The 27,868-nt window shown below is 44.9% G+C and overlaps 1 protein-coding gene across 1 annotated transcript in view; it reads left to right on the top strand.

The window, feature by feature from the left end:
- The first annotated feature begins 1,976 nt into the window (after nucleotides 1-1,976).
- CCDC60 (coiled-coil domain containing 60) overlaps nucleotides 1,977-27,868 on the top strand; it is a 163,895-nt gene continuing 138,003 nt past the window's right edge. The window contains exon 1 of the mRNA XM_030292442.1: nucleotides 1,977-2,464. Within this exon, the coding sequence (XP_030148302.1) occupies nucleotides 2,375-2,464 (90 nt within the window). The 5' untranslated portion in view covers nucleotides 1,977-2,374. The remainder of the gene's footprint in view (nucleotides 2,465-27,868) is intronic.

Genomic DNA, 27,868 nt, shown 5'->3' with positions numbered 1-27,868 from the left:
GATATGACCTGAGCCCCAATCAGGAGTCAGCCGCTGAACTGACTGAGCCACTGAGGCATCCCTAGTTTGTCTGCATCTTTCTGAAAGCACTTTCGGATTGCTTAATGCTGCCCACAATGGAAGCAGGAAGACCAAAAGTTCCCGTGAAAGGGAAGGTCAGACTCAGTCTTCCTACAGTGGCCAGAAAATAATGACTTCCAAGCATCAGCATCTAGAGCTGTGGGGCGGGGCACTGTGTATTGAATAGAGGGTCATCTGGCAGAGGACTCCTTCTAAAGAGAAGCTGAGGTAGGGGCGCTTGGGTGGCTCAGGCGGTTAAGCGTCCGACTCAGCTCAGGTCATGATCTCGAGGTTTGTGAGTTCAAGCCCCGCGTCGGGCTCTGTGCTGACAGCTCAGACCCTGGAGCCTGCCTCAGATTCTGTGTCTCCCTCTCTCTCTGCCCCTCCCCCGCTCACACCCTCTCTCTCCTTCAAAAATAAATAAACATTAAAAAAATTTTTTAAAAAGAGAGAAACTGAGGTCATTATTGTGTGACATCATAACCTGCAGAAGCTCAAGGTTTAGAGATAAAACATGAATTAGATTGATTTCACGTGAAATAATGCCAAGGATAAAGCATGCAAATCAGAACTTGTGCAGTAAATCTTCTGCAAGCTGAGAACCTACCCCATGGGGTTATTGGAAGAATTAAATAAATTAATGTATGGAAAGTGCTTAGTGGAGCACCTGGCACCAGGCGAATTATCGGTAAATATTAGTATTAATATCAGCTGTGAAATGAACACTACATGTAAAAATGAGTAATTCTTTCTGGGGATGGGATGTCAGGAAATAATCATAATAGTTGCCACTTAAAAAAAAAAAAAAAAAAAAAAAAAAAAGGGGGCGCCTGGGTGGCGCAGTCGGTTAAGCGTCCGACTTCAGCCAGGTCACGATCTCGCGGTCCGTGAGTTCGAGCCCCGCGTCAGGCTCTGGGCTGATGGCTCAGAGCCTGGAGCCTGTTTCCGATTCTGTGTCTCCCTCTCTCTCTGCCCCTCCCCCGTTCATGCTCTGTCTCTCTCTGTCCCAAAAATAAAAATAAAACGTTGAAAAAAAAAATTAAAAAAAAAAAAAAAGTTGCCACTTGACTAGGATTCCTCACATGCTCAGCCTTTACATACATTATCTGTTTTAATCCTTGGCAATCTGTACAAAAGTGATTCTTCCCATTTTAAAGATATGGAAGCCAAGGATCAGCAGAGTTTAGGGATCGTATCCTGGGTCATGCAGCTAAGTGGTTAAGAGCTTGGGTTTTAGACTCAAACAAGTCGCGCTTTTGAATCCCAGCTCAGCCACTTTGTGTGACCTGAAGCATGTCATTCAAGTTCTCTGAGCCTCAGCTTCCTAGTCCATTAAATAAGGTAATAAAATATTTTCCTTAAAGATGTGCTGCAGACAATGAGCCAATATATGTAAAACAGAGCAATGTCTAGCACATCCAAACACTCCTTAGATGTATACATGTGTGTGTGCGTGTGTGTATATATGTGGGGGCTTTGAAGTATGAGTAGGAGTGTGTCAGGTGGAAAGAGGAGGGAAATATGCTTCTCAAGGTAAAAGTAACTGTGGGGCTAAAGACACACACTGAGGTACCCAACCCAAGGCACAAGAAATCACTAGTGGGTTACTGGCAGGACAGAGCAGAGTTTAGAAGGAAGGAGTCTCTTGTAGTTAGACGGAGAGAAAGGGTTAAGGTCCTCAGACCTAAGAGGAGAAACCAGAGTTGGCAGAACGTGGCTTCCTGGCCAGTCGCCAGCTCCCAGCCATCTTCCCTGCAACTCCTGAGTTCGCGACCCCGCCCCCACCAATCCCAACCAATGAGGAAGTCCTCCACGGCGTCTCGTTGCCAGGCAACCGAGTTGGCCCCGGCCTTGCAGTTAGCGGATTTTCTCTCCCTAGCGTTGGGAACCTGAGCCTCACACCGGGGCCGCCTTAAGATAGGGACCGGGGGCCCCTCTGTGGGCTCCCTTCAGACTTTATCAGTGGAGTTTTATTTTTTTTACTTCGTATTTTATTTTCGTTTATAAGAGAGAAAGATATCCCCTTCCAAAGAGAGGGAACGCTCATGAAAGTTTGTGACTTTCTAAGAAGTGAATAATTCCAAGCTTGCCTGATTCTACCCAGTCTGGACCTCCTTATCCTGTTTATGGGAAACCCAGATGACCTGCCTCCTTACTCCTGGGTCAGAAGCCTCTTTGGAGTCTATGTAATTGGCATTGGAAATCAGGGAGAAACTGCTGGAGCCTCTCACACCAGTGGCTGCTGAAGTAGAAGATTCGGGGGGGGGGGGACCTCTCTTTAGGGGGCACAGGCCACACCTGAGGGATTTCCAAGATGACCAAAATACCAGCCACCAAGAAGGTGCAAAGCGTCCCCAACGCAGGGGCCCTCTGGCCCTTTTATGCCTCAGAACATCTAACACAGGTAGGTCTCCCCTCTCTGCCAAAACCAATCATGTTTTCAAGACCAAGTGATATAGGAATTAGCCTTCAGGCCAACAAGAGACAGAGGAAGAGAGGAGTCATGGTGTAATTAAATTGTCGAGACACATCCCTGTTGCTATCAATGGTTGGTTTCTCGTAAAGAATGAAAACGCCAGCCAGAACACTGAGCTGGGCCATCCTATTAGCCAGTAATTCCAAAATGATAGAATAAATCAGCAGTGACACTGTAGAACATCAGAAAAAAATTAAGATGAATTGTAGGTTTGCCATTGCAGAAATTATTTTCAGAGATCCACTGGGCTCGGGGTACGTGCACTTCCTGTCTCTTATGGAAAGAATGCGAAGTCAAACTTTCGTTTTTGAAGCTTGACTTTGCTACTCGCAAACTGTTGACATAAGATAAGTTGCTTAGCATCCCTGAGCCTTTATTTCCTCATGTCTGCAAAGTGACAACAGGAATTTCAACTAGGCAGAAACAGTGTTAAGACTGAGGAGATGTGGAAATTGGTTAACATGATCCAAACACTTGATAATGTGTTTATGTGACATGAAATACTGCTGTTGATTTGAAAAAAAAATCATGAATATGTATGTAATGGCCACAGTCAAGTGTTTCTGTTTTCAAAGGATCATAACTGGGTAGGCCAGTTCTGTCTTTGGTAACTGTGTCTTTGTTATTGTATCTGCAAACCTGTATATCACCACTGATTGACTGAGATAGGTGAACCGTGGGAGAGGGGGTCACAGGCAACCCCGGCCCACTGTGGAGTATCTTATGGCTCAGAACCCTGCTCCAGGAAGGAGGGCGTGGGGAGAAGTCAGTGCACAAAGGAGAGCTTAAAACTCACTCATGGTTATGTGGTGGCCCAAAGTGCTCCTGAGCTCCTACCTTCCAAGAATTACCACATCTGTATGCACCCCCCATTGTTCTGCTCTCTCAGTGAGCTCACTCTGCAAGATGCAGTTCTCATCTATCTACTTTCATCTCAAAAGGCTACACAGAAGTCCCATCCAGAGCAGTCCTCTCGGGGACTGAACTTCCTTAGCAGGGGCCGGGAGAGGGGGTTAGGAGAATGAGTGAGGTGGACTTTTCAGAAGTAGAGGGGGTGTGGGCAGTGGAGCCAAACAGCTTGGGTTTGAGCCCTGGATCTGCCTCTTAGCAGCCCTGTGGACCTTGGGCAACTTGCAGAACATCTCTGCTTCAGTGTTACCATCTGTCAGAGGCGGGTATGGTTATGCCTTCTCATGAGATCGCTGGTGAGCATTAAATGATCTATCTGAAGCTCCTAGAACAGTTCTTGACACACAGTGAACACTCCTTAGAACTTAGTTATATTGTTATTTCATTCATTTGGCAAACATTTATTGAACCTGTTATGTGCTAAACACCTGCTCTTGTAACAAATTGGACTTGCCTTTAAAAATTTCATAATCTATAGTGTGTATGTTTGGAATGGGAAGTGGAAGATAAGAAACAGATAATTGTAATGCAAAGTGAAAAGCATCATTGGGTGTTGTGAGAATGCAGAGGACAGCTAACTCGGACGTGTGTGTGTGTGTGTGTGTGTGTGTGTGTGTGTGCGCGCGCGCGCGCGCACGTGTGTGTCAGATTTGCGGAGGGAAGAATCCATGTATCCAAGTAAATGCAGTAGAGTTTTCCATCTTGGGACAGAGAGATGAGAAAAGTAGAGGGAGGTGCAGAGGTTGGAATGACCATGTCTTTCTTGGAAGAGGGTTGGTGGAACCAGGAAGGTCAAGAAAAGGGAAGAAGGTTTCCAGGGAACTGTTGGGTAAACTAAGACTTTAGGCACAAAAGCTTCATTGAAATCCCGCTGCCCCTGCCCCACTTTCTAGGAAATAATGAAGACTCTAGGGTGTCACTGGCTCACATCTGAATTATCATACTTGTAGAAATTGCAACATTTTAGAGCTACCGTAAAGCATTGGTTACCCTAAGCAAGGTTAACTAGAATGTGCCAAGCCACAAAGAAAATATGTACAAATTGGGATCAACTTATGGTGCCAAACCCAATCAAACCAATAATAATTGCAGTGACGTTAATAACAATGGTAATAGTCAGCACGTCTTGAGTATTTATCATGTGCCAGGTCCTAAGCTAGATCTTTCAGAACCATCTACAACACATCAGGGTGAACTGTTACCTCCTCACAAGATAGATGGCAACATGGAAGCCCAGGGAAAATAGGTCCCTTATCCAAGGACACTGGCCAGCAGGGAACAGATTTGAACTTGGATCTTTCTCCAGGGTTCCAGCGCTCCCCGCCTCCCCACGCTAATCAGGCAGTGATAGAGGTTAGCATACACCACAAGGGTATACAAAATGAAGGTGTAAGTGTGGGCCCTGGCTTCAGATAACTTTCGGGTTTATTTGGGGGGCAGAGGGTGACATACAGACAAAGAATAACAAATGCCAGGCAGCCAAGTAAGGGTCTAATGAGGAGTGATTGAGGAAGGATCTGGTTTCTCAGAGGAGAAGGATGAGGCCACACTGGGCTGCATGGTAATACGTAATACCACTGACTAGGGGTCCACCATGCTCTAGTGTAATGACATGCAGAGACCTCCCCCCCGAAAAGGGTCCCGAAGCCCTCCGAAGCTAGGTATTCTCCTTCTCACAGAATGGAAGTTGCTATGTCATAACTAATGTTACAGTGACACCCTGCCTCGCCCAGTGTCTTCCTGTAGTTTTTAAAAATATGAATAATATATGCAAATCCTCTGCTTGAATGGCTTTTGTTGAGGAAACCTTGTAGCTCGCCCTTACACGGGGCTCCCTAATCTTTTAGGGAGTTCCTTGTCCCTTTGTTTTTCAAGGAAGCAGAAGAGAAGTTTAATGGGATTAGCCATGGGAAGGGAGGGAGCAGGGCATGTGCAGATTACCGTGGACATACATTTTCTTCCCTGAAAGGGAGCTAAAAGAAGAAGGGCACTTAGCACGCACCCCTCCACGTTGCAGAATGGAAATGCAGAAATGGCATTTTGGCAAAAACGATTAAGTTGTGGAATCCTTTAGACAAGCTCTGTCTCTTGGTGCCTGAAGTGTCTCCCTCGCTGAGATTAAACACCCAGCGGGAAAAGAAGGATCCCTAATTTGGGCAGATCCTGAAACAGCCAGTAATCATCCTGGGCACTCTACTCCTATCATAGCTTAGTGACTTAAAGAGACGTTTCTGCGGCAAACAACATGAGCTCAAACCCCGACTTTGCCACTTACCAGGTTGCGTGGCCTTGAACAAATCAGTTTTCTGAGCCTCGGTTTCACGGGGATGTCGCATTTTATCTAATCGAAGACGCCTTCCATTTCAAGAGGTGTCGTAATTTTGTTTTGTGCCACTAAGAAAGAAAACTCTACTGATTAAACTATAACCTACTTTCCATTATAAGATGTGCCCCAGTTTCAGAGTTGCTAAAATGTGAAAATAAAATGTGCATCTCAGAATAGATGAAACAGCTAAAAATGCTCCCCTGTCATAGGGTGTTGTGGGGATTAGATGAGCTCATGTGGGCAAAGCTCTTAGAACAGAGCCTGGCACAGAGTAAATACCATGAAATGTTAGCCATGATGGCTTTTGTTTCATCCTCTATCGGCTCTAGGATAGAGGGGTTGTTATTAACCCCCTTTTGCACCTGGGTAGACTGAGGCTGGAAGAGCCCCAGGGTCTGGTTCTCTGCTGAGAAGGGAGAAGGGGGCAAATGAAGCAGAATCCCAGGTATAGAGAGTATTGCTTGGCCCAAGCTTGGCCCAAGCATCTCTGCCCGCCCCTCCACTCCCTACTGTCCTACCTCTGCCTCCGCACCCCCCCCCCAACCCCTGTGATGAGAACAGAAATGCCCAGAGAAGGTCTCAGGAGTCCAGCCCAGGGTACACCCGGGCGGGCTGCCTGGAATCAGAAAAGGAGAACTAACATGTTTTAGAAAGAGATCCCCCAACAAGAGAAACCTGGACTTTCCACAGAAGACGTTTCCAGCTGCAAACATGAAATGATTTTCCCCCTTGTCCAGTCGGGGGGCACTGTGGCCTGTAGAGGTAAGTGGAGACTCATCACCCCTCTTTGTTGGAAGTGGGCTCAGCGCTGGGTGATTTCTCTGGCCTCTTATCACAGAGACCACGCCCCCTGCCCTGAATCACTGATTGCGATGGAAAAAAAAAAAAAACAAAAACAGAAAACAAAACAAAAAACAAAACCAAAATAGAATAAAAGCTCTCATGACCACTTGAGATTCAATTCTGAAGAATCCCACCAGCCGCGCCTTCATTTTTATACGACTCATGACTTAGGCCAGGGAAATACCAACCAGTCCTTTTCTCTCTCCAAGGGATTCTTCTGGCTCCATTGTTATATGCAGGAGACAGTTGCAGAATTCAAGTTGCTTTGTTGTGTTGTTTTTCTTTCTGCCCCAATGCCGATGCTACAGACTGGTAATGCCTGCCTTGGTGAATCTTGCTGTGTCTAATAGCAGGTCAATGTGACAGTGAGTTCCCCTCCAGGATAAATTGTGGGGAAGGTGCGTGTTCATTACCTCCTGACACAGGAAGAGCGATAGGCACTTTCTTTGTGCTGGACAAAATGAAGCAAGCTCTTTGTCTCAGCTGCAAAGAGGCAACTGCTCAGTGTGGGGAAGGGGTGGGGAGGGCGGAAGAAACACAGCAAAGAGTCTAGTTGATGTGATATTAGCTTAGTGACTAGGTAGGAGCTCTGCCTTGGAGGTCATACAAAGGTGCGCTCAAATCCCCTCTCTGACAGTCTCAAGTAGGAGGTTCTGTGAAATGGGCTGAATTATAACAGGGTCTACTGCATCGATGTTTTGGCAGGTTGAAATAAAATAATGCATGTGAAATACTGAGCACGATATCAGGACACAGTTAGCCCTCCCCCGACCCTGTAAGGGATGGCAGTAGTTATTACCAGTGCCCCTCTCTGTCCTCCGACTGGATGGGAGTGCCACCATCACCACTTTGAAGACGCGGCCAGCCCAGATATGAAGTCTGGAGGAAGCTGACAAGTCACGCACTGGGGCCATCATTAGTGAGGCTAAGTGCCAGCTTAAGGGTAGAAGGGAAGAAGTGGGTCTAGGGATGATTTTTAGAACTGGCATGAGAGTATATGTGCATGAAGGATGAGGTGCCTTGCAGGAGAAAATTTGTTCTGGTGGCAGAAATGCACGACCCAGTTAAAAACCCTGGTTGTAGAAAAGGAGGTGTCTCTATAGTTTGCATTTCTTGGATTTAACTCTCAGCCCAAGCCCATTACTCATGTTTGAATCCGATGGAGAACCAGAAAGAAGTGAGAAAAAAAAAAAAAAAGGAAAACTCTATGTATCAATTAGGATCATTTTGGGCTACAAGTAAGAGAAAAACTGAAAAGCAGTGACATAAACAAATATGAATTTATTTTTCTCATGTAAGAAATGTGGAGGTGAATGCCTACTAGTATTGGTTCAGAAGCTTGCTAATTAATGTAGGAACTGGCAGGTCTTTTCCCCTCATGGTCATAGAATGGCTGCCCCAGCTCCAGGTGTCCCATTTGTACCCCAGCAGAAAGAGGTAAAAGTGGAGATTGTGGGTTACTACCTTTGTCCCTTTTGTGAGGCAAATGAAGGCTTTCCAAGAACTTTCCTATTTTCCTCTTATGCTCCATTTGCCAGAACAGTGTCGCCTGCCTTTTCTAACTGCAAGAATGGCTGGGAGGGGCGCCTAGGTGGCTCAGTTGGTTAAGCATCTGACTTCAGCTCAGGTCATGATCTCAGGGTTCGAGCCCCTGCTCGGAGCTTGGAGCCTGCTTCGGATTCTGTGTCTCCTTCTCTTTCTGCCCCTCCCCTACTCTCACTCTGTCTCTCTCAAAGGCAAATAAACATTAAAAAAAATTTTTTTAATGAATAAACATTTAAAAATTAAAAAAGAATGGCTGGGAAAGTGTGTATCTAACAGCATGGAAAGCAGGGGCAAAGGAGAGATGAAAGAATGGGAAATAGGTATCGGTTGGAGTAAACAGCAGTGGCTGTGAATCACAAATGATTTCCCCAAAACTCAGATACTGGTGGACCCAAGCAACCCAGTGACTGTGAGGCTCTGGGGGCAGGGGAAGGGTAGAGGCCCTCAACGGAAGAATTCGTTCCTTCAAGGAGTATTTGTATATGCCAACCATGATGCTAGGTGTTGGGGATACAGAAGTGAAAAGAGGCAATCCTATGGGACACGCTTCTGGAAACTCTGAAAAAACATGTACTTACAAGAAAAACAGGAAGAGAGAGAGAGTTGGGACAGCAGAACCTGTGCCATTGTTATCACTGTGACTCCCATCTGGTTCGCTGTTTGAGGGAGGGGAGCTTGAGGAAACTCCAGTTAGACAAGTCTTTACACATCTGTGGAAGGAGCCCTGTCCTCAACCCCCTATCAACATCCCCACCCACCCACTGCAGCCTCCAAATACTCAGCTGTGAGCTGTTAAATTCAGAAGCTGCTGCAGAATCCATGCAGGGTTTGGTGGTAAGTAAGCACTTACATGAAATCTGACAGAAGCCAATTAAACCTTTCTTGGACTGAATAAACCAACATATTTCTCTCGGAGATCTTTCTGACAGCTACATTCAAAATCATAATGGGTGGTAATGGGATACCTTCTATCCTGAGATGGTGGCATTTTTCCCTTCTAAATTCCTGTTTTCAAACTCTGCTCAGAAAATTTCTTGTAGGGCTCAATTTCGATCGAATGTATTTCTGCCTAAATTGGAATTTATGCAATCGCTAGTTTCATTTAATAACTTGAGAATTAGTCACGTCTGGCGATCGGCTTGCATGTCCAGAAGTGCCTCGGGGTTTCTGGGTATCACAAAGTGAGAAGATTATACTGCTGGGATGGTTTCTGGGGTGGGTTCAGCATTGTCAGCGGCTTGAAGAGGTTCATGGTATCTCAGTGGTAGAAAAGACAGAATAATGTCCCACAGTAGCCCGGTTACATGGGCAGGGTCACCTTCCGGGGTGTATATTTAACACCTACCATGACAGATGCTTAGGGGGTCAGACCTGGGGACTTCTCTCAAGGAACTCACAATTCCACTGGAGAACCAATTCATAAACATCCGTGAATCAAGACAGCAAATAAAAAGTAAAAGTAAAAGTAAAAATAAAATAAAAATAAAAGTAAAAGTAAAAAAAGTAAAAGTAAAAATAAGAATAAAAAAAAAAAGAGGGGTGCCTGGGTGGCTCAGTTGGTTAAGCTTCTGACTTCTGCTCAGGTCATGATCTTGAGGTTTGTGAGTTTGAGCCCCGTGTCCGGCTCTGTGCTGACAGCTTGGAGCCTGGAGCCTGCTGCAGATTCTGTGTCTCCCTCTCTCTCTGCCCCTCCCCAGCTCGCACTCTCTCTCTCTCTCTCTCTCGAAAATAAACATTAAAAAAAATTCTGTTTTAAAAATTAAAAAAAAAAAAAGAAGTACCAAAAAGAAAAGCAAAAAAATATATAGGAGCTTGGAGATAGAAACAAATTCTATCATGGGAAGAAATGCACAGAGAAGCTATCTGGTCTGAATCCTCAACATTGGCTGGAAAGAGGTTGAGTAATACGAGACACTAAACCAAAGCTAGAATTTTTCTTCTTTTTAATTTATTTAAAAAAATTTTTTTTAAGTTTATTAATTTTGAGAGAGAGACAGCACAAATGGGGGAGGGGCAGAGATAGAGAGGGAGAGAGAGAATCCCAAGCAGGCTCTGTGCTGCCACTGCAGAGCCTGATGCAGGGCTTGAACTCACAAAACTTGAGATCATGACCCGAGCCAAAACCAAGAGTTGGACACTTAACCGATGGAGCCATCCAGGCGCCCCTAGAATTTATTTTCTAATAAGGGTGGAAGCAAGACAGAGTACTACTATGCTTCCCCAAGGAGCATGTTCTTTCTGGAACCCTGTATGATGAAATGCTCTCCTTCAGAGCTCCAGTAGGCAAACCGTTGCATACTCTCCCTCTTCATACATAAAGTTACCCAAGTTTCTAGCCCAGGGCAGTTGTCAAATTAGAGAAGATTTTGCTCCATGAATTTTCGCTAAAGCTTTCAATAACCAGAAAGGTCCAATGTGTTGTTTCTTTCGAGGCTTTGAACTTCAGCAGAGCAGGGTTTCTCCATCTTGGCACTGTTGACATTTGGGGCCGATGAGCTGTCCTGTGCATTGGAGAATGTTGAGTAGCATCCCTGGCCTCTGTGCCTTCGATGTCAGTAGCAACCCCTTCCCCAAGTTGTGACAACCAAACATGTGCCCAGGTCTTGCCGAATGTCCCCTAAGGGGCAAGATTATCCCCGGTAGAGAGCCATGGCAGTGGAAGACTACTACAGTCCTGAACATCTTTCCCCAGCTGAATGCTTCTCTGATGATGCAACATTCCCCATTTAAATAAGTGATGCCATTGTGTACCAGTTGTTCAGGCAGAAACCCAAGCCTCCTCTTTGACCCCTCCCTCCTCATCATCCCTTATGTCCAACCAGCTGCCTCAGGGCAGGTGTTCTTCCCTCATTATCTTCAATTTGACCTTCTTCCAACCCATTCTCTTTCAATGCAAGTATGATATTGCCACTCCACTCGATAGAACAATCAAGTGGCCCTCCAACGCGCTTAAAATGAAGATTAATATCTATAATGGCGTTTAAAAGGTTCTGCAGGATCAGGTCCCTGCCAACTTTCCCTTCCTCAACTCTCATTATGTGGCCCCTACTCAGAAGCCAAACTGGTTTTTGAATATACCATCTCCTTCATCTTCTTCCTCCTTCTAAAATGTCCCCTACCCAGGGGCGCCTGGGTGGCGCAGTCGGTTAAGCGTCCGACTTCAGCCAGGTCACGATCTCGCGGTCCGGGAGTTCGAGCCCCGCGTCAGGCTCTGGGCTGATGGCTCAGAGCCTGGAGCCTGTTTCCGATTCTGTGTCTCCCTCTCTCTCTGCCCCTCCCCCGTTCATGCTCTGTCTCTCTCTGTCCCAAAAATAAATAAAAACGTTGAAAAAAAATTAAAAAAAAAAAAATGTCCCCTACCCTTTCCCCCCCGGTTTTCCATGACAAGATGTTTCCAGAGCTCTGGACAGTGGTGGGACGGGCATGGCTGGCTTCCGATCCCAGCTCTTCCCACTACCTGGTCAAATCACTTAACCTCTCTGGTTTCTTCACATTCATCTACAGAACCAGGAAATCTAACCTCCCAGTTTTAGGTCTCCCTCCTTCCATGGGAATCTAGGGAGCAAATAATGGCTACCACTTACTGAGCATTTGAAGTACATCAGGCTCTTAGCATAAGTTATTAAAATAATCCCTCATGTCATGGGCAGATGCCATCATTACCCTTATTTGTAAAGAGAAGGAAACTGAGGTGTGGAAAGGTTTTGTAATTTGCTCCAAGACACCCAGAAAAGTAGTTGGTGTCATTAGGATTTGAATTCAGGACTGATTAACTGGAGAGACCCTGTGCCCTTAAGATAAGCCTGTTGACTGCAGTAACAATGAGCAGTAAGTAAACAAATATCTCTCCAAAAGGGGCATCTGTTGGTTCTTTTTTATAAAGAGTATATTCAGAAGTATCTGACAGAAAAAAAGGAAAGTGACAATTTTAGCTGTAGGCAATGCAAACAAGAATGTGACTGTGCCCGTGACCACAGACAAGGACATTTGCATTTTCTTGAGCTCTTGCTAAAATATGCTAGTGAGCTTTTCTGGAAGAGAAACACAGCGAAGGATGGAGTCGGGGCGGGGGGGGGGGGGGGATCCCTGTATGTGGCTGAGGCTCTTCTTTCTAAATAATGTTTATTTTGATGAAGATTTACAAGCCATTTCTAATTAAAGCCACATTTCTAAGAAAGGCCTATTTTGATCCTGGGTCAATACACTTCCAAGACCTGCTAGAATGGACAACAGGCCCAGCTAATGAGGAATGAGGTTCTGGGTTGTAGGTGGCTGAGATGTTGATAATTGTAAACAGCTTAATTGGGTTGAATAATTTGGGCAAATATCTAGTTAAATGGATTCAGTCTGAATCCAAACTCTGACCCACTGAATTTTTTATGTTCTACAAAAAAATAAAAAAAAAATACTCTGCATCATAATTCCCTGTTTATTTGTTCAACCCCACCACGAGACTTGGAGCTTCGTAAGGGAAAGGACCATGCCTTGCTCACAATTCCATCCCCAGAGACTACTGCAATGCCTGACAATGGATAGAAGTTCAGTATTCTTTAGTGTCAAGATCAAGGATAATTCCAGGTACTGAGTACCTGGATTCCCTCAGGTAACTGTAAATCCATTTGGACAAGGGCCACAAATGTTTTAGTCCCTAGCATGTGTGTGTGCGCCTCACAAATACGGATACCATTCTAGGACTTGCTATGTGTGTGACCTTGGACAAGTTACACTCTGGTGGCTCAGTTTCCTTTTCTCACGTGTGGAAATAAAAACAGTTCCTGTTTTGTAGGGTTGTTGGGAGCCTCAATGGGGTAATGCTCAGAAAAGCCCCCGGCTATGTCGTAAGCCCCTTTTTTACTATGTAGTAAGTGCTCATTAAATGCTATCTTTTCATATTTCCACTTGGGGATCAAAGCCATTGGCTCCCAAATATCAAGGATTAAAACATTTAAATACTGACATTTCCAAAAACGATGACTCTCACGATGATCGTCTTTATGCATTCAGGAAAAGGCAGCCAAAAGAGTAACATGACTAAAATGTTGCATTTCCGAGGGCCCTTGAAGAAAATGCCCACAAGGCAATTAGCGCCTGACTGTTGCCTGTGTTGTTATTGTTTATTAGCTGATCCCATCTTCTACTAATCAAACTGCTTCTTCGATATTTTTAGACCTTTTACAAGAGGCCTTTCAAAACTCAGGAAGCAAAGCTTGTTGACAGGTACCAAGGAATTTGAGCTATGAATGTGGCATCTGCCTAGGGATGGAAATGGAATGGAAAAATGGCGGGCATGGGGAGCATTCTCTGCAGGGTCCATGGGAAGTACAGTAGGCAGCTTGGATGATTCTTTAGCCTTAACGAGCCCTCTTCACCTTTTCCCTCCATGCCTCAAACCAACAAATCACCCTGCTTGTCCCCCTTTTCTGCAGCGCCAGGGCTTGAGATTTAAATTGTCTCAATAAAGGGCAATTCTTGACTTCCCCAGACAAACTCATATCTTAGCATGACTGACTTAGCACCTGGGCCATGAATTATCCAGGACTTAAAGCCTGCTGCTGCTCGCCTGCTCTGTGACCTTAGGCTATCTGCTTCACTTCTCTGATGCTACCTTTTCTTAAATGTGATCAAATCTTGTGAAGATTCAAGATATGTCCATAAAAACTAGGTCCAGAATAATAGCTGAGATTGATTAATACCATTCAACCTTTTGGTGTCTTCTGTACATCCCAACTGCCCCCATATTCTGTTGTGTGTAATGGCAACGTCAGTGTGTGTGTGTATGTGTGTGTGTGTGTGTGTGTGTGTGTTTGATGATGTCATATTGAGAAAGAAATCTACCTCCTCATGAATCATTTTTTTTCAAGGTTGTCTTGGGGATAGCAAAATTGAAGTATGTTTTTGTATCCTCCATGGGGTTAAAAATGACATTGATGTTTTAAAATTAAACAAATGGCACATTATATCGTTGTGATGATAATAATAGAAATAATAACCAATAACCAATGATATTATTGGTTGAGTACTTCCTATGTGTCATGCTCCATGCCAAGTTCTGATGTGAATTATCCAATCCCATCCACTCAACAATGCTAAGAGGTGGGCACTACTTACCCCATTGTGCAGGTGAGCAAACTGAGGCTAAGAGAAGTTAAGTAACTTGGCCAGAGTCCCACGGCTAGTGGTCCATCTGCTATTGGAACCCAAGTCGGGTCAGACTGCAAAGCCCCTATTCTTAACCATTATGTATTACTTTGTAAAATAAGCCTGAGTTTTTCTGAGGGTGGATGGGTTGAGGGAAAATACATCCCCACTCTCAAAAGAAGAGCACTGAAGAAGGAAAACCACCTACGTGGAGGGGCTTTGGGGAAGTAGAAAAAATACTGACTGCATCTCACAGGCTTCTCACTTCTACTTTGTCCTCATCGGGCAAGGTCAAAGTCCAGGGGGTGTTTCAAGGATATTCCAGTCACCCTAGAAGTCATTGAAGTCAGCAACTAACATGCACTGTACTGAGCTCTCCCGTCTCCCCATCCCACTGCCAAAACCCTCACAAAGCCTCCGCCCCATCTTTTGTAATGCCAGCATTACGAGAGCAACCTGTCCATTGAATGAAGCTTGGGATCTAATCAAAACACGAAGTTATTTTTGCACCTCCCACCCCTGCCCAACGATTTTCAGCAGGGGAAGCTTTTCTCCAGCGCCGGCATAAAGACGATGTATCCAGTGCCTTTTCCGCTTGCCCTAGGAGGTAGCCATCGTGGTCTCTCCAAGCCAAAAGACACAGTCATGATTCAGAAATTAAAGGCATGGATTCTAGGTATTAATGTATTAAGCAACACTTCAACCTTCCTTCAAGGAGAAGAGTGTGCTTCCTCTCCTGCCTGTTAAGGATGGCTTAGGACGGCTTCCTGCAGGCCACCTGCCCCCAGGGAGGACAGTGTGAAGCATGCCCCTTCCTTTACCCACAGAGGTGCCCCTCTCCCCTTAGCATTCTGTGTTGGCTGGGAGGGAAAGTAGGGAGCATGGGAAAGATCTCACAGGTATTCTTCTAGGACCTAGCAGGTGTCTAAAGCTGGCTCTTTTCTCCTGTAGGCACTTCTGCTGGCTCTTTGGAAGTTCTCTACTGCAGCCTCCTAAATGATTCCAGCTCTCCACCCATGGTCTATTGGAGGCACTCCCCTCAGATTTCAGTTGACCAGCAGTCCGCTCCACCTGGACTCCTGACCCCGGAGTCTCCTGGGCTTCTGGTGGGAATTATTGTCAGCAGAATCCCAGGGTGATATTCCTGCCTGGGGTGTCCCTATTTGGTGCTCAGGTTTCACGCACGCTTGACACACCATCAAAAACAAGCACCACTTGCTAATCCAGCCCCAGCCCCAGGAGCACTCCCTAGCCTGCCTCTGTCCTTGGGATTTTCCAGGAAAGGGCCAGGGACCAGCCCGCCAGTCCCCCAGCTGCAGGGAATCTACACTCTAAGCCCCTGAGCATTCCCACCAATTGCTCATTTGGGTTTGAAGTGAAAGATGAAGCATCCTCCTCCCTTTGGGGTCAGGATTCAAAGCATCCCAGCATGTGTTGTTGAAGAAATCCCTTCCAGAAATCCCTCTCTCCCTTTCCACTCTCTGCTTTTACATTCTCAAAGTGGATAAGGATCGAGGGACCCATTCTCCTACAGCTACCTCAAAGATTCCTTCACGGTGGTCTTTCTCTCTTTCATTTGGAGTGTGATGCCCAAGGTATCTCAGCTCCCCGGCCTATACTACCCTACCTGTTAGTCCATCCTGCTATCCTGCCAGGTACTGAGGGTTCACAGTGTGCCAGGCAATTTGCAAACATTATCTTGAGGTCATACGGCAAGCCTGTGACGGAAGTGTTACCACCTCCGTTTCACAGCTAAGAAAAATGAGGAGGCTCAGACAACAAAAGGTGACTCGGGGGATGGAGAGGCTGAGACTCAAACCCAGCGCAGTCTTGCTCCAAAGCCCGTTTTGTCCTCTCCGCTGCAGGCCCAGAGCTGTTAATATCCACTGGGATGGGGACCCGGCTTCATCCTCAAGTCTCCAAATTCAGTTCCAGACCACACTGCTACAGCCCATCCTCCTTGTCACCAAAGTCTTTCTGGGCTCATCAGAAGTTACAGGAGCTTCCTGGGGGAGAATGTCACAGTGTCCACAGAAGTCACATCAAATGCAGCCGTCTCATGGTTACTCACAAAACAAAGTGTCCTCTTTCTTCCTTTTTGATATTAGAACATGGTCCTACTGCAAACTGACTTGAAAGGAAGCCAGACTCTATTGTTCCTTACTTGCCTGTGAAGGATGATAGCCACTCTGGCACCTAAAGGACCCGAATTTAATCCAAGGTAGGGCCCTCAATGAAGGGGCGGGGATGGTGGTCAGAGGTCAGATACCCCCCGAAGCAGCCAGCCCCAATTCAGAGAAAATCAAAAACCGCCACTCCCCAGAAAGTAGTTATTTCTCTGCAAGTTTGGAAGCTGTGGGTCTCTGTCTCTCTCTACCCACCCCCGTCCTCTTCCCTCACTCTCTTCTTTGTATCGTAACACTGACACAATATTTGTTAGCTCTTTCCTATGCTTCCTTTTAGCTTTGTTAATTCTTATAACAATTTCATGTGTTTAAAAAGAGAAAAAGAGGGGCACCTGGGTGGCTCAGTTGGTTAAGCATCCGTCTTCGGCTCAGGTCAAGATCTCGTGGTTCGTGAGTTCGAGCCCTGCGTGGGGCTCTGTGCTGACAATTGGGAGCCTGCTTGGGATTCTCTCTCCCCCTCTCTCTGGCCCTTCCCTCCCCACCTCAATTCATGTGTGCTCTCTCTTTCTCTCTCAAAATACATAAACTTAAAAAGGGGGGGGGGGAGAAAAGCCCTAGACAGCCTGGCCACTTGGACACCAGGGGAAGGCAGCATTTCAGACCAATTGCTAACCCATCCAAGCCTGCCGACTCACGGTTTCGTTAATGTTCTTTCGTCAGCCCTGGATTGCAGGGATTGTAATGGAACTTGTTCTGTAATTGTGTACTTTAGGTAAATAGATCGTTGGATAAGATTGATAACAGAGTGGCCCAGGTAATGTTTTAAACCGAAAGCAGAAGAGTATGAGGGTGTCTCCAGCTGTAAATGACAGGACCACAATTCATGCTGTGTCGGTTAAGGGTGTGTAGGGCTTTTTCAGCATAAATCACCATTTTCTGAAGCTTGGCTTTTCTGCGTTAACAAAGAAAAAGGAGCTTTCTTTCCAGCTAGACACAGAGCACAGGGCTTCAGGCAAATAGGGGGTTTGTTTTGATAATGAACTTGATATCCAGTTATAACTCATTAATATAGACCACGCGATGTCATCGCAGCTAATTCCTTCATTTTACAAAGCCTGGATCTCAACAAAGCATATTATTGGCCCCAAATGAATTTTAAAAAATGAATAGATGACACAAAGGCCCAGCGGGTTCAAGGCAGAAATGGTACAGCCGTGTGGAAAGCGTGAATTTATCAGCAGGCTGTTGCTGCTGATTCAGTCAGGGTCACCAAGCACTCAGACATCGTCTTTGTTTTCACACAGAGGTAGATTTCAGGCCAACAGAACCCAAGCCAAAGAATTCCTTCTCTAGGTTCAGGAAGCAGAACAATCCAGACCAACAGATCCCCTAGTTCCGAGAAATTTTAAAGATGAGGAGCTATCACTTAGAACCACAGAGTCCTAGAGAAACCTCAAAGGGCATCTATCCAGTTGTCTATCTAAAGCAGGAGAAATGTGATTGTAACATTGCTGGCTCTGGAGTCTGCCTGACGTAGGATGAGCCCCACTCTGCTACTGCCCAGCTGTATGACTTGGGCAAATCACCTTTTGCTCCAAGCCTCAGTTTTGTTATTGGCAAAATGGGAATACAGGCAGTCCCTACATTTAGGATCCTGATAATTAGGTAGCCAGAGTATCCTGGTCTCCCTAGGAGAGGGCTGACCAGAGGTGGGTGCAGTACTTAGATGTGGTCTGATCTATATTATCTTCCTAGTTGCTGATAAAAATGCTGAGTGGGTCCAGGCAGATACTCAGGGCTTATTAAAACACGACAGGGGTGCCTGGGTGGCTCAGTTGGTTAAGCGTCCGACTTCAGCTCAGGTCATGATCTCACAGCTCATGAGTTCGAGCCCTGCATCAGGCTCTGTGCTGATAGCTCAGAGTCTGGAGCCTGCTTTGGATTCTGTGTCTCCCTCTCTCTCTGCCCCTCCCTCACTCACACTCTTATGTGTGTGTCTCTCTCTTTAAAAAATAAGTAAAACATTAAAAAAAAAAAACCAAGACAGATTAGGAACTTCTTTGCTTCAGGAAGCTTTCTCTGGCTGTCTCCCTTGTCTCCTCCCTCCCCAACTCCACAGTTATAGCTCCTATCTCACATCTGCTCATGAGCCTTGTGTCGCCACCAACAGAGAGGGTCACTGAAGCAGGGACCGCCATTAATGCTCTTTGAATTGACCGATTCATTCAACGACTATTTGCAGCACATCTGTTACGTGCCAGCCTCGTGGAAGACAATAAATATTTGTTGAATAAATTACTTCAAGATCTGCCCCAAGGAGAAGACCTATTATCTCCTTGTACATCCGCTTGCTCTGAACAATACAAATCCTATTTTAAAATGTATTGCTCTTGGTATATATACATTTTTACGTTTCCACTCATTCTGGCCTTTAGCTTTTCTGGCAATATTCTAGAAGTCTGTCCACTTCTGGGAACGTGCCCTCCCTGCCATCTTTGGTGAAATTTCTTTGACTCTCCAGCTCACTGGTGCTTTATAGAAGACTAGGTTGCCTTAAACGCTGCCCCCCTTGCTTGGTTATCAGAACTTCACTCCTATTCATTCTTTCTTTTTCATTTCTTCCAAATTTCATTTTCCGGAGTCCCCCCCACCCATCTAGCACCGTGTTTCTTTCTAAAAGAGCCTTTGGCCACGAGTCCCTATGAACCTTTTCATCAGATTTTTTAGAAAATCTCTCTCTAAAGTCTAGTGCAGAACATGACCAGAATTCTCTTCCTTCACAGTACAATATCACCCCCAAGATACATACACTGTGGTCAACTTTCCCCCAAAGTTTCCTCCTTTGTTGGTTTCTGGTCCATTTTTCACTTTATTCCTGTGTCTGTCCAGAGATTAAATTCCTGGCAATGCAAATGGCAATTATATCAGATGCTTCACCGTGGGTTTGTAACAAAGGCCTGAAGAACTGGCCTCTCGCAGTTGCAATATCTTGCATCAGGACCAATTTTGGAGTTTCTAGCATTCACCTGTGTGTTCTGAAGTCTTTCCCACTATTAAATTTTTTCCAAAATCGTTTTATTCTCACCCAAATACTTTATTTTTTTTAAAAAAATTTTTTTTCAACGTTTATTTTTGGGACAGAAAGAGACAGAGCATGAACGGGAGAGGGGCAGAGAGAGAGGGAGACACAGAATCGGAAGCAGGCTCCAGGCTCCGAGCCATCAGCCCAGAGCCCGACGTGGGGCTCGAACTCACGGACCGCGAGATCGTGACCTGGCTGAAGTCGGACGCTTAACTGACTGCGCCACCCAGGCGCCCCTCACCCAAATACTTTAAAAGAAAACCACCTTTTATTGAAGTATAAGATACACATCTAGGATCCACTGCCAGGTGTGGGGGAAACTGGCACTTTCGAACAGTGAGGGCGGGAGTGACAATCTGTACATTTTGGAGCATGGTTTTAAATACATTAAGATTTAGCCATTTCACTTTTAGGTACTGACCACACAAAAATGTTCCTATAAGTACTGTTCTCAAGAATAGCTACATGTAGGGGCACCTGGGTAGCTCAGTGGATTAAGTGGCCGACTCTTGATTTAGGCTCAGATCGTGATCTCACAGGTTCGTGAGATCAAGCCCCACATCTGGCTCCATACTGTCAGCCTGGAGCCTTTTTTGGGATTCTCTCTCTCCCTCTTTTTCTGTCCCTCCCCGACTTGCACCCTCTCTCTCAAAAATAAATCAACGAATATTTAAAATGAAAAAATATGCATACAATCAAAATATGTATACAAAAAATATTTAAAATATGCATACATTCTTGAATATAGGTATATGCATATGTTCAAGAAATGTATATGTTCTTGAGTATACACACACATGTACACACACACACACACACACACAAAAGATGCTTATTATGGTTATATTTTGTCAGAAATATTTTGGTTGCCAGTGACAAAAAAACCTCCTCAAACTTGCACAAGCAAACAAGAAGGTGAAGAGGTATTAGAGATTCACATTACAGAAAACTCTAGAGAATATGGCTTTAGGGGATTTAGCAGGATCTGGGAGCTTACACAAAGTCATCAGGAATCTGCCTCCTATATTCACTGGCCTCATTTCCATCCAGGCTGATTTTATTCTAATGCAAAAGCTCTCCATTGTGTGTCAAAATGGCCATCAGCAGCTCCAGGCTCAAATCCTTCTGGCTTAATAACAGTAGGAAAAAAGAAGCTTCTCTTTTCCAAATGAACCATCCAGAGTCCCATCCCTGAATTATCCACTTGGATATTGCCCACCCCTGGAGTTGACAGAACTGGGGTCACCCACGCCTGAACCTCAGGCACTGAGAATGGGGGAAGGGTAAATTCTTGAGAAGAAAATCCAGATGCTTTGATCCAAAGAAGGCAACCCAAATGCTGAAAAGGCAAAAAACAGAACATGTCTACTCCAACAGCATCAGTATTATTTTTAAAACTGAGGACAACCTAAAATCTGCATTGATAGGAGAGTCAAATAATGTCATGTACATGCATGATACGGAATATTATGTAGCCACTAAAACAAATAAAGTAGATCCATATGTACAGACATGGAAATATGGCCATTATGTGTATATATATAGTTTGGTGGAGGGCAAAGGGGAGTGCTGTATGTACATTTCAATGAGTGTGACCATGTGATTTCTTGTCCAAACTGGACACTTATCAGGGTGAAAGGAGGGGATATAATTAATTACACTGGGACAACATATATAATTGGAGATTGTCCTGGGAAAACACATATGAACAGTGGCCAGGATTATAATCCCATATTTGTTAAAATTTCTGTATATCTATGTCTGTATATTTATCTACGTGTGTGTGTGTGTGTGTGTGTGTGTGTGTGTGTGTGTGTGTGTAATTTGCCTTTATTTAATAAAGATTTGGAGGTTGGGTGCCTGGCTGGCTCAGTTGGTAAAAGAATGCTACTCTTGATCTTGGGGGAGTCGTGAGTTCTTCGAGCCCTACACTGGGTGTAGAGCTTACTTTAAAAAAAAAAAAAGGCCTTACTTAAAAAAATATATGAGAAGGGTAAAAGTGGGGGGGTATTTTATTTTATTTGTTGAGGTATAAATTACATGCAGTAAACTGTTCAAATCTTAAATTGCAGCTCAGTTAAATTTTACCTATCTATATACCTGTGTAACCACCACCTCAATCAAGATAGGAAATGTGCCCATCATCCCAGAAGATTCCCTCAAGTCTCTTCCTTATCAACGCTGCCCTCACTCAGAAGCCACGGCTCTCCTAACTTCTTTCACCAGAGATTGGTTTTGCCCATTCTTGGACATCATATCATGAAACCATAGGGCATGTTCTCTCTTACTTCTCACTGCTTTTGCTACCATTACACCTGTGAAATTTATCAGTGGTTCATTCTTTTTTTTATTGGTGGGTAGTGTTTCATTGTTTGCCTACACTATAACTTATTTAAATGCTGTACCATTGATGGACATATAGGGTGGTTCCAGTTTGGGGCTATCATGAATAAACCTGCTTGGACATTCCTTTACGTCTTTCATGTGAACATATATTATATGTTCCATATAATAAAACCATATATTTATGGTTCCAAATTCTTGTAGTCATTGCTGGGTCACAGAATAGGGGTATACTTAGTTTTATCAGAAATCACCAACATTCCAAAGTGTCAGCCACGTAGGAGAGTTCCAGGTCCTCCACATCCTCATCGAAACAGCCTTTTTAATTTTAGCCTTTCTGGTAGGTGGGTAGTGAGAGCTGACTATGTCTTCAGTTTGTATTTCCCTGGTGAGTAATGATGTTGACCATCTTTTCTTATGTGTTGATGTTGACCATCTTTTCTTATGTGTTGACTGGCCATTTGGATTCTTCTTTTGTGAACTACCTGAGTTTTCTCTCTCTCTTTTTTTTATTGGGTTGTCTTTTTATTATTGATTTGTAGGAATTCTTTATATATCCTGGATATGAGTCTTTTGCCACATGTATGTATATATCTACATAGGCTCTTCTTATGTTTTTAATGGTGCCTACCCACTATGAGCAAGCATTCTTAATGAAGTCTAATTTATCAACGTTTTTGTATTATAATGGTTGCTTTTTTCTATATTTATATAAAGCCACAAGACATAGTTATTAATATTGCTTTCAACAGTCCATCTTCTACCAATGTGAACATGCATCTACTCTTTCTGGTCTCTATTATTTCCTGTGGATCCCTATTTCCATCTGAGGTCAACTTCCTCCAGCCTAGAGACTTGCTTTAGTATTTCTTGTGGTGCAGGATTGCTGGTGGCAAATTCCCTCAGCTTTTGTGTGTTTGTAAAGCCATTATTTTGCTGTCATTTTTGAAGGATATTTTTATTGGCTACAGAACTAGAGGTGGGCAGGATTTTTGTTTTTGCTTTTTAGGGCCCTAACGATGTCATTCCATTGTCTGATCGCTTTTATAATTTCTAGAAAGAAGGCTTCCCTCTCTGGAATTTTAGTCCATCTCCTCTTCTTTCATTTCCACAGCTTTTCAGGGTCTTTGAAAATATTATTTTTGTCATTTATCCTTTTATCTTCTTGTTGCAGTGAGAACAATCAGTTTCCACTAACTGGCGCATCAGCTCAGAAACTGAAGTCAACCTCTTACTGGGGAAAATTCAAGCTTGCTGCCCTTTTTCCTTCCTTCACTCGTTTTTTTGTTTGTCCATTTTTTCTTTCCTTCCATTTTTCCCTTTGCGTTTTTTGCTTCATTTATTTCTTAATCAACTTGTCGGAGTATAATGTACATAACAATAAAATGCAAACATTTTAAGTCTCCAGTTCAACGAGATTTGACAAACGTAGGCAACCACATGACCACCCACCACCCCAGTTCAAACAGAGAGCAGTTCTATCATCTGGGAAAAGTCCCTCCTGCCACACTGGAGTCAAGCCCTTCCTCCCACCTCAGTCCCAGGCAGCCACTGATATACCTTATCACTGTAGATGACTTTTGCCTGCTCTCAATTTCCCTATGAATTTAATCATAAAATACATAGTCTTCTATCTCTAGCTTTTTCTTCAGTCAACATGTCTTTGACACTCAGCCATGTTGTTGGATATACCAGTAGTTTTCCCCTTGTCATTGTTGAATTGTATTCCATTGTATGAAAGTATCAAAGTGTATCCACTATCTTGTTGATGGACATCTGAGTTGGTTCCGGTTTTTCTTCCTTTTTGAAATCTGCAATGCTATGAGTAATTTGCTAGTGCATCTCGTAACTGACGCCCATCCTGGTGAACAGAGCAGAGCCCTGGCCCTTGTGTAAGCTTCAGCCTAGAGGACAGATCCGGGTGGGGCGAGTGATCTCAAGCATGATGAGTGTTGCAGAAAGGCAAACGTAGGCTGCCACGGAGCAAACGTCAAGAACACCTAGTTTAGTCCAGGACTTCAGGAAAACCTCCCTGGAGAAACATTTGAGATGAGAATCAAGGATGGTGGGGGTGGAGAGGGAGCACAGTGAACTCTGAGGCGGGGTCTGAGGTGTAAAAGAACACTCAGCGTACACGGAAGGCCAACACAATCAGTGCATCACTGAAATCTACACAGTGACAGAGGCACTGCGATAGACATTTAAAAAAATACATTATTTCATTTAATCTCCCGAACAACTGTGGGAAGTATCTGAGTGCCATTTTACCAACGAGGAGACTGAGATTCAGGGAAATGAGATAACTTGTCCCAGATGACAAGTCAGTGGTAAACCAGGATTCAAATCCAGCTCCGTCTGGCTCCCAACGCCCATGCTTCCCTCCTGACCTGAGGTCAACCCTGGTTAGACTGAGTGCAGGGAAGATGGAGAGACAGGAGTAGATTAGAGAAAGACCCATGGACACTAAAAAATATATACATATTTATTAAGTAAATAAATGTCTAAGAAAAAAATCTTTAGCATATTGTTTGTATTTCCTCATTTGTATTTACTTAATTGCTTAAAAACAAACATCACTGCCATATTTATCAAATCCTATCCATTCTGCCCCACAATGTCGCATTATATAGACTTTGGTGGTGGTGATGGTGCATGTGTGTGTGTGTGTGTGTGTGTGTGTGTGTGTTGGGTCAGAGGCAAGAGCTAGAAAAAAGTGGGATCAGAGAAACACCAAGAGGTGTTTACAAACTAAAGGGCAGAGAAATCTATCAGTTAACCAAAGTGGAATAAATGGTATTGACAATTAATTTATATTCTCAGAAGCAGTGAGCAGAGAACGCTGCCTGGACAATGAAAGTGTCACTGGGAGCTTTCATTTTTGGTGTCGCCTGCATGTAATTTGTCCCCTTTTCACATAGAAATACATGGTATTAACTGGGAGATGTGATTAGAATACTAGCAGAGGCTGACTTTCTTGGGAAACAGACAGGCGGGGGCCTAACAGCCGATGGAGATCAGAGACGGTCTCTCTCCAGTAAATTCACAAATTGCAGCCTGCTTAATAAGGGAAGGGCATTGGGGCCGACACTGCAGTGTTTAAAAGAACCGTGCCTCAGGGTGCCTGGGTGGCTCAGTGGGTTGAGCGTCCGACTTCAGCTCAGGTCATGATCACTGGTCCACGAGTTCGAGCCCCGCGTCGAGCTCCGTGCTGACAGCTTGGAGCCTGGAGCCTGCTTCAGATTCTGTGTCTCCCTCTCTCTCTGCCCCTTCCCCGCTCATGCTCTGTCTCTATCTCTCAAAAATGAATAAACGTTAAAGAAGAAAAATTTTTAACGAACCGTGCCTCCCACCTGGCATCCCAGCCCCCCAGTAATAGAAATGGCTAAGACACACTGAGAGTTTACCTGCTATATGCAAACTGCATTGAGGTGTTTTGCATGAACTCATTCATTTCATCCCCAAACAAACATAGAAGGGATGTGATCCTATTATCCCCATTTTAGAGGAAAGAAAGCTGAGGACACAGACATTTAATGACTTGGTCCAGAGTATGAAACCAGAAGCCCCTTCTGCTTTTCACCAAAGCCCTTGATTTTACACCTTTGCTTTATCCAGGATCCACACCTCATAGAGGAGAGAGAGCACAGGTGGGACACAAGATGACAGACACTCCCTGCTGGAAGGCCTGAGAAACCCCACTCCCATGGAGACAGAGAAATTGTGCTCTGGGGATGGAAGGGGAAGGGCGATGCTCCAAGAGGAAATCCAAGCAGTCAGAGAGAATTGTAACATTCCCAGAATGCATGTGCCCATTCTCCTAATTTGATGGATAGGAACACTGAGGTCCACAGCAAGGCCAGTGGGCATCATGTTTGTTTCTCACAAGACATCCAGCCTTCAGGCACCCACAGGATCCCTGTAGGATCAAGGGGGGCCACCCCAGAAGGTGTCTCGTAGGTAATAATAGAAGTGATGGCAAACACTTCTATTGTGTGTGTCATGTGCCAGGCGCTGTTCTAACTACTTTCACAAAGAGTAACTAATTTTTAAAATTTATTTATTTATTTTGAGAGAGAGCAAGCAAGTGGGGGAAGGGCAGAGAGAGAGGGGCAGAGAGAGAATCCCAAGCAGGCTCCACACTGTAGGCACAGAGCCCAACATGGGGCTCCGTCTCAAGACGGTGAGATCATGACCTGAGCCAAAAATCAGGAGTCAGACACTTAATCAACTGAGCCACCCAGGCGCCCCAAGATTAACTAATTTAGCTTCCATAAACCCTAAAGGGTAGATACTGTTATCATCTATTTTACAGAAGAGGAAACTGAAGAACAGAAAGGTTAAGTGGCTTCTCTGAGGCCACATAGGTCCACGGTCCCACCCTCTGAATTAATTCCATCCCTCATCCTTCACATAACAGCCTTTTACCTCTGCAGAAAGAGCTGTCAAGCTTTCCCTTCATTCCTCTGTGGAACACTCATGGCTTTCTTTCCCCACATGATAATCCTGCATCCTGGATTCCCCCCTGAACTCCACATTTGACAGATGGGAGCTTCGCACCTTTCCTTACTAATATGGAACGAGCACTCCGTGTTAATGTCTGCGTGCATGAGCTCAGGAGGCAGACCCCCGGATCTGAGTCCCAGGTGTGCCCTTCACCGTGACCTTCACGAAGCTTATGTGATGTCCGGTTCAACATGTGAGCTCTGCTCAAATGCCCATCAGCTGACGGGGGGAAAAACAAGATGGGGCATATGCACACAGTGGAATATTACTTGACCACAAAAAGGGAATGATGTACCGATCCATGCAACAATATGGATGAGCCTTGCAAAAGCCAGACCCAAAAGTACTCATAGCATGTGATCCATTCATATGAAATTCCAGGAAAGGAAAATCTCTAGAGACAGAAAATAGGATCCTGGTTTCCAGGGGTTGGGGAGATCGGTAGGATAATGGAGCGATACCTAAAGAGTTTCTTTCCGAGCTGATGAAAATGTTCTAACCTTGACCGTGGTGTCGGTTGCACAGATCAGTACGTGTACTAAAACCACCATGAGAATGTGCACTTTAAACGGGTGAACTGGGTGGTATGTGAATTACATCCCAATAAAGCTGCTGAAGGAGAAGAAATGAGGGAAGAGGAGGAGAAAGAAGGGGAGGAAGAAGAGGAGGAAGAGGGAGCTCTGGAGCCTGGGGTCAGATACCAGACCTACCACCATGTAGCCGTGCAGCCTCAGCTAGCTGCCTGGGCCTCCCTTTTCCTGTCTAGTAACAGCTGAGGAGGGTGGTCAATGATACGAAAATGTTTAGCAATCGGCACAGCAAGGCCTCCAGACTCCTTAACCCTTTGGCTGCTGGATCATGAGGAGGTCCAGGGGCAGTGCAGGAGAGGACTGGGGTGGCCAGGGGTGGGGCACAGAGCATGAGTCCTTGCCAACCAAAGAAGAACTAGAGACTTCTGAGCTTAAAGTTTGCAACCACGAGAGAAACCGCAGGAAATTCAGTTTGTCATTAGCAGCCCCGGAAGCTGTGACTTGCAGGAATACATCAGGGTGTCGGGAGCCCATCTCCTCCTGCCCTTTTGGAGCACTGGTTTTCCAGCGTGGAGATTTCCATATAATTAACGCAGGTTCATAAATGTGCCCAACTCGGGTTTCCATGGAGACTCCCTGAGCTTAATTAACGCGGCCAGGGTTGCACACGGCTCCTGGGTTCAGGCTACCCTCCACTTACTCGCCATTTTATTTTTAATACCCCAAATTTAATAGGTGCTAATTATTTCTCCTCCTCCACTGGTGTCAGCCTGTTCCTTTTCCTCTTTCTTCTTCTTTCTTGCTTTTTGCTAATTAATACCTCTGGTGGAGGAAGAAGAGAGGAGGAAAGACAAAGCCTGTTTTCTTGGGCGACGGAGGAGGAACCCCAACTGGCAGCTGCAGAACGAGGGAGGTGATGGATAAAAACCAGGCGGGCAGGTTTGTACAAGGACATGAAAATGCGACCCAGGCGTGCCCTTATTTGGG

The sequence above is a fragment of the Lynx canadensis genome, chromosome D3 (assembly GCF_007474595.2).
Source record: "Lynx canadensis isolate LIC74 chromosome D3, mLynCan4.pri.v2, whole genome shotgun sequence".
In the NCBI taxonomy this organism is placed as follows: domain Eukaryota; kingdom Metazoa; phylum Chordata; class Mammalia; order Carnivora; family Felidae; genus Lynx; species Lynx canadensis.
Note: the sequence above shows the minus strand (reverse complement) of the source record. Positions and strands in the feature narration are given on the sequence as shown.